This window comes from Lissotriton vulgaris, chromosome 10, assembly GCF_964263255.1.
Source record: "Lissotriton vulgaris chromosome 10, aLisVul1.2, whole genome shotgun sequence".
Taxonomy (NCBI): Eukaryota; Metazoa; Chordata; class Amphibia; order Caudata; family Salamandridae; genus Lissotriton; species Lissotriton vulgaris.
Window position 1 is genome coordinate 41,650,421 of NC_141698.1, and position 7,275 is coordinate 41,657,695.

The 7,275-nt window shown below is 39.6% G+C and overlaps 1 protein-coding gene across 1 annotated transcript; it reads right to left on the reverse strand.

The window, feature by feature from the left end:
- Positions 1–4,853: 4,853 nt before the first annotated feature.
- LOC147684498 (olfactory receptor 1G1-like) lies at positions 4,854–5,777 on the reverse strand. Its single transcript, XM_086939661.1, has one exon. It carries the CDS (start codon positions 5,775–5,777, stop codon positions 4,854–4,856), a length of 924 nt encoding a protein of 307 aa, XP_086795787.1.
- Positions 5,778–7,275: the final 1,498 nt, after the last annotated feature.

Here is a 7,275-nt window from a genome sequence, read left to right on the forward strand (position 1 = left end):
AAGTTCTGCTGGGACTCTAATTTCCTCAAGTTTGGTCCATAAGAGATGCAAGATGTCTATAACTGCATAACTGGTCTGGGTTTGTTGGAGCAGTCCTTTGCACCTGTCCTTTGGGAAGCGCTGGGATGCCCCGTTGCTGGGGTAGCTATGCGCTGTACAAATCCATTAAAAAAAAAAATATGACAAATTGTACATTGTCCATAGCTCCATTTAAGTCAGAGTTTTGAGTTTGCATGAAGACAGAATAAAAAATTAAAAAACATGTGGAACAAAATAATAAATGAGAACATTTCTAATATAACCTTGGAAAACCACAAACCTCAATTGCTGCTGAAGGTTTAAATAGTGTGCCCCTTACAAAATAAAATGCAGAAAGACATAGCCCATGTTTTAACAATGTGTTGCTGTTCTTGTTATTCCTTTGTAATGAAATGCAAATTTTTAGCAGCATTTGGATAGTTGATGTCTTTCAGCATTGGAGTGTGCTCATACATGTCACTCACAATAGTCTTGCTCTGCTCCCTTCCTGTAAAGGTCCAGAAGAATATGCAGTGTCACTTGAAAGCAAGGAACATGGTGGAAGACTATAAAAAAGATGTGAGAGATTGAATTAACATCTGTCAATCAAAACTGATGTTTTTTGGCACTGACAGAACAGATCCAAACTGTCTTTTAATATTTGAATGGCCACCTCTGTGTTCTAGTTCTGGTAGATATGCTTGCCCTTGGATCACCATCTATCATGGACGTTATTGGTTGGAATCACAATATCTGTTGTTAAAATGGCTATAAATGACCTTCTTGCATTTATGAAAAATATGAGGGGCTATCTCTGTAGGCTTGATTGAGTTGGTTTGATTAGAGTGGAGTGAGGAGGACGGTCTGCCTGGAGAAGTGAGGAGATACTAGACAGGAGAAGACTGTCTGTGAATTGGTCGTTTGAAAGATTGCAAAAACTGAGTTCGAATTACGAGAATAATATGCACTATATATGGATTATGATTTTTTGGTGATATTTATGAATGAAGAAGTGCTTACATTGTATATGCTGCTCAAGGCCTGAGGAAGTCTTTCGGAAATTATACCATAGGCGAAACACGTGTTGGTTGTATTACCTGAGAATGGAATTTGTGTGTAAACAAGTCTTCTTGAGAAACTATCGAATACGAAAATAAAGACTGCGGATTTACACTGGATGTTATCAATTTTTCATGGACTCATGATCAGAAATGTGATTGTATAATATAGGGATATATACATTGTGTCACTGCTCAGGGAACCATTTTTTGTTTATCTCTGTAGCTGTCCATTATGGCATACAATGCAAAGGTCATTCCATTGTTACATTACAGAGCACAACTTTGGGGGTTATTCAGGATGGAATCTTATTCTAAACTTGTGAGAGGGTTCACTTTAGAATAAGGCCCTGGGTTTAAGAACTCCAGACCAGATGTACAAATGCATGTATTGGTCGCAAACCCTGCAATTATGTAAATGTCAGGTTTGTGATCAGTAAATGCATGTTTCAAATGCACAAAACCCATTTAGTGATACAGCTTACAAAATTGCTAAATGGGTTTCGAAAATGTAACTGAATTGGTATATGGAAGGGGTGTGTTTAGGGCATCTCTATCAAATACTGATTCCTCAGGGTATTAATGTTTTGCAACCAAAATCCAGTCACAAACATTAATATTTTTCTGACTACACAAAGGTAGTGGTAACCCATTCATAAATGGGAAGAGGTGTCCAAGGGATTCCACCTCTTTTGTGAATGGTCCACAATCATTTTTAAGAATAAGCAGTGGTATATAGCACCCCTGCCATCTCTAGAAAAAGTTTTCTTTTTTTTAGTGCAGCAAGTTTTCTTTTTAGGAAAATGTACTGCAGTTTTAAAACAAGATTGCCTTATTTAAAAGAAATCACAGACATTGAATTATGCATAGCCAGTAGGACACTATCCATGTGAAGACAACAAATTTTAGTGGGTCAGAATTTGCGACCTACCGCATTAATTCCAACCCACTACAATTCTGGGGCCTCATTTATGAAAAGTGACGCATCGCTGCGTGAAAACAGCGATGCGTCACTTTTCACTGCGCACTCCTTGCGACACCAATGATGCGTCATATTTAATGTATGACGCATCATGTCGCAAGGACTTACAAATACGTCAGTATTTCTGACGCATCTGTAAGCGCAAAAGTGACGCATTGCTGGAGTGTGTCACAAAAGTGACGCACCTCCAGCAATGCGTCCTTTCACATGGGGAAAGCCCCATGTGAAAGGGCTTGCGTCAGTCTTACGCCTGCTGTGAGGCAGGCGCAAGATTTTGACGCAACAGCATCTTAAAAGTGACGCAGTGAAATCTCATAGATTTCACTGCGTCACTATTACGAGGCTTTTTGCGGGGGAACGCCCCCTCTGCATACATTATACCTGACGCAGGTATAATGTGGCGCAGGGGTTTAAAAAGTGACGCATCTACCTAGATGCGTCACTTTTTAAATATGGCGCAACAAGGCGCATTTTGTACGCCGCTGGTGCGTCACAAAAAGTGACGCACCGGCGGCGCAAAACTGACGCAAGGCCTCATAAATGAGGCCCCTGATTTTTTAGAAATGACCTATTAGTACATCGTTTAGTTCTTAAACATCTTTCCTAGTCTCAAAAATACTAGTCGCAAATTGCGACCAGTATTTCGCAACCAGTACATTTCGCATTTGGCGCTTCCATCTGTATCAGGCAATTCGCCTTGAACTTGCCTTCTTTTCCACTCATGCAATGGTTTTGTGTGTTTATGTCCAGTTACCGTAGGGTATCAAACATTAAAAGGTGAGAAAAACAAAAGGCAATTTTGCAGGTCACCTTTCAAATATTCCAATCATCCATCATGCACAGTTCGGATAGATAGGCTTTTTTTTAAATTACTCTTACTAGGGCTCAATTTAAAAAAATAGGTATCTAACAAATGCTTCGATTATCACAACTCCAGGAACTAAAGCCTGTAGGTAAAGACCATAAACACTGCAGATAAGAGGACTTGGTCAAGACTGGCATTGTAGAATTTTACTGTAGTAGTAGGTTAATCCCAAATATGAGATAAGTTTATGGTATGTAGAATGAATGGCTCCCATTATATAAGATAAAGGGAGGTTTGTAAGGGATGCTCATCTTTACAGATTCTGCACTAAAGGAGATCAGAACCTCTGCTTTTTATTTCATTTTTCTACTGGTGTATAGGGAGTTATATACAGTGCTATTTAGGAAGCTATGAACTTTTGATCAACGCAGAGTCAATGAACATTAACTTTATAACGTGTTAGCAAAACATTATTAATGAACTGTGCCAAAGCCATTGTGAGTGGTTTGAGGAATATTTGCCCCATTATTTAGAGAACTTCTAAGTCTGGGGTATTCACCCTTTTAAGTAATAGGAGCTACTTTTGTTTAATGGAAATCACCTCAAGCTACTATTATTGTTAGTGTTGTTAATGGTGACTACATCAGATAAGAATAAATTAGTGTTCAACATATGAAAGATTAGCAGCAGCGACCACCTGCAAAGTTGCCAGTAGTAATGTAAAAAAGGCTTTGTCAATTTGAGGTGCCTCTACATGGAAAATACATAACAGCCATAGCTACAATGCCACTGGTACCAAGGTAATAAATATTCTAAAATGTTGTATAATTCAACAGTTAAATATTAGATTTAAGTATATTTTAGAAATTATGAAAGCACACTTTTCTATTTTCATATACATATATTAATTCAATCAAGCAACAGCTTCTAATTTAGTAGGCTGGGCAACATACAGGAGACATACTCACAAGCAGCTGGAGAGCTACTGGTAGGAGAAGCCTGCTCTAAGTATTAGTTGGTTCTATATGCTAGGAAAATCCTGAAGAAGGATATCTTCCCCCCGACTGTGATCTTGCTACCACTATATCCAAATGAAATGTTTTGGGATGTGACCGTATGCATACATGGCTGGTGCTCACTTTATTAGGTCTGAGGCCTTTGCGTTGGACTAACTCACATGTTCAGATGTCAGTCCTCCTTAGTGTTAGCATAATATTTGCCAGAGGTAAGGAGTTGATACCATATTAATAGACGTCATTTACTGATACTTAGATTTGATTCCATTAATGTAGGAAGAGCAGGATAGGAAGAAGAGAAAAGAACTCCCCATACTTTATGCACATAGTGTCCAATGGACTCAAGGTTTTAGACAACATCTCAGGATTATTATTTGACAAATTGTGAGGAGTTTGTGAGTGTAATCATAGGTTTATTGATGTAGAGATGCTCTTGATGCAGGCATTTATGCACATTTTAAGCAGGGATGTCATATAATAGTAATCAATAAGCAACCAATAGATTTGATTAATCCCTGAATCAGTGCTGGGACACCCCACAATCTGAAAGAGGAATTTAGCACACATGATGATGGCCATTAGCAGGGCTGAGGATAGCTTTCACTATAAATTATTTGAGCTCTTTCGAGCTTTTTCAGCTTTTCTAATAAAGATTTGAGTCGAATAGCATGTGAAGGAATGCCAAGTTTGTCAGCTGAATTAAAGAAAAATGGCCACTGATCCATGCCCAATATTAATATTTCATTTGTTAACCACTCTGTTTCCCCCTTCCAGGATCATTATGTTATTTTGCATAAAGGTTAAAACTGAAAATAGCATGCCACATTAGTAGATACTGGATAAGGTGCAGTATCTCACATTGTTTGAAGGTTACTTTGCTGTCATCCTATTAGACTTTTAAAGTTCTTTTGTCCTATTAAAATTCTTTTTCCGTAATCTTTGGCTCTTAAAAAAAGGCTTAGTTTCCCCAGTGTCTAGCTATAAAATACTTTCCTCAAGGCCCCTTTGACCTCCTTATTTCTCAAACTGTAGATGAAAGGGTTCAGCATCGGGGTCACCACAATGTACATTACACTTATGAACCGGTCAGAGTCAAGAGACCTTGCTGATGGAGGCCGCACATAAATTGCAACTGTTGACCCATAGAACAGAGTGACAACAGCAATGTGAGAAGAACAGGTGGAGAAGGCTTTGTGCTTGGCAACAGCAGTTGACATCTTCATTATGGATGAGACAATGCGGGCATAGGAGACAGCAATGCACAGGAATGGCACACACAACATGGTGCCTCCTTCTATGAGCTGTGTGAATGTAAAACTTGTGAGGTCTGAGCAGGAAAGGTTGAAGAGAGGTGGAATATCACAGAAGAAGTGATTGATCTTTTTGGACCCACAGTATATGAACTTGGATGTCCACAATGTGTAGAGCAATGAATGAAGAAAGACTATAACATAGGACCCAGATATGAGGATAAAGCAGAGCTTCTTACTCATGACCAAGGTGTAATGGAGAGGCCGGCAGATGGCCATATACCTATCATAGGCCATCAGGGCCAAGAGGAAGCTGTCCATGTTGCCAATGGAGTGGAAGAAGAACATCTGAGTGAAACATCCCACGAAGGAAATGGTCTTAACTTCACGAAGGAGGTCGAATAACAGTTTGGGGAGGGTAGTGGAGGTGAAACAAATATCTATCACTGACAGGCAGCGTAGGAGATAGTACATGGGTGTGTGGAGCCGAGGGTCTCTGACAATCAATGTGATGATTACAATATTTCCAAGAAGTGTCATTATGTACATGATAAGGAAAGTGACAAACAGGAATTTCTGATGCTCATTGAAATCAGAAAAACCAAACAGAATGAACTCTGTCACTGTACTTTGGTTGCTTTTATCCATCCTTGATATATCCTAAAATGAAAACAGTGGGAAACATTTGAGTCATGATATTTATTTTATTTATTTATTTATTTATTTCAGTGTATAGAGCGCAACAGCTACCCAAGAAGGGTCAAATGAGTGAATTAAACCCAAACAAGATAAGGCTATGGTAGCTGCCTGAGTTATCATAACCAAAAACACAAGGCTGCATGTGCAGCTTATATCATATGCGATAACCTGGAACCTGATGTGGATGCTTACTATACTCCCATTGGATGAACATTTGTTTTCAATGGAATCTTGAGTCATACCAAACACATCACTGTCCCCCTTGTTACACAGACACCACCTCCCACTGTACACATTGCAAAACTCTTAGGTTGAACACTCCATTCTCTAATCAGTTTTATCTGTTGTTTGTCTCCCTTGCAGATGTATTCACTTCGTGCTGCTGAGATGACTCGTGTTCCACTGAAGACTATGACATAATACATTTTGCACATGATTGATGGCGTATGAAGATTTCCATCTGGTTCCCCTTACTCATCATCTGAACCCAAACAGCCCTGTGTGCTTCACCTCACCGCACCCTTCTCCTAACTTCTATATCCCTTCCTCTACCCCTTCTTCTCCACATTCCACTGTCAGACTCTGTTTTGAAAGTGGCTTCTCACCAATAGGCCACACCCAATAACTGCACTCCCACCTGGGAGGCACATATATCATTATACCTTTGAATAATATACACTTTTAAGCATGTCTTACCACCCCTGGCACAGCAAGACTGCAACACAAAATAAACAGCACCTTTTGAAAAGGAGTTTTATTTAACAAAATGCAAAGACTATCACTTTTAGAAGAAGGCTTGGGGTTCATTACATAATACTCTCTAAACAAAGGCTGCCTCAGATACCAAATGCATTAGATTCAAATATATGTAACAAACTTATAATCTAAAGGCATGAATCAATAACTGAGCAAACTATAATACTGATGAATAAAGAAGCAATAACTGATATAAGATAAGATACACTGGACGTCCTGCAAGAGATCAGAAAGATATATACACAGAGTAGAGGATCACTCTGGATGTGCACCTCCCACACCACAAAGAAAACACCTCAAACGATCACAGTCACTGACTCATATCACAATGGCAATAACCACAACACTCAATACATCACCTGATGCATACACTGCCCACTTCTGGCCGGGGATCAGAACTCAGCAATCAGGGTTCAATCCGAGATAGACACATCTGCCCTCACTCGGAATCCAAACTCCCAAACTTCCACTTCCAACTTCCACCAGACCAGTGGAGGCTCCCCCTTTTAATACAAGTGGAAACATTGGTCGAGGCTTCTAGCAAGCCTCGCCTCTTTTTTCCATCAGATTCCGTACCACTCCGTGCCCCGAACACAGCATTGGTTGATCAAGCCTTTGTTATGACCTCGAGAAGGAGCCTGTACATTCCTCTGATAAGAACGGGTTTCTACTAGCACACAGAGTGCAGAAA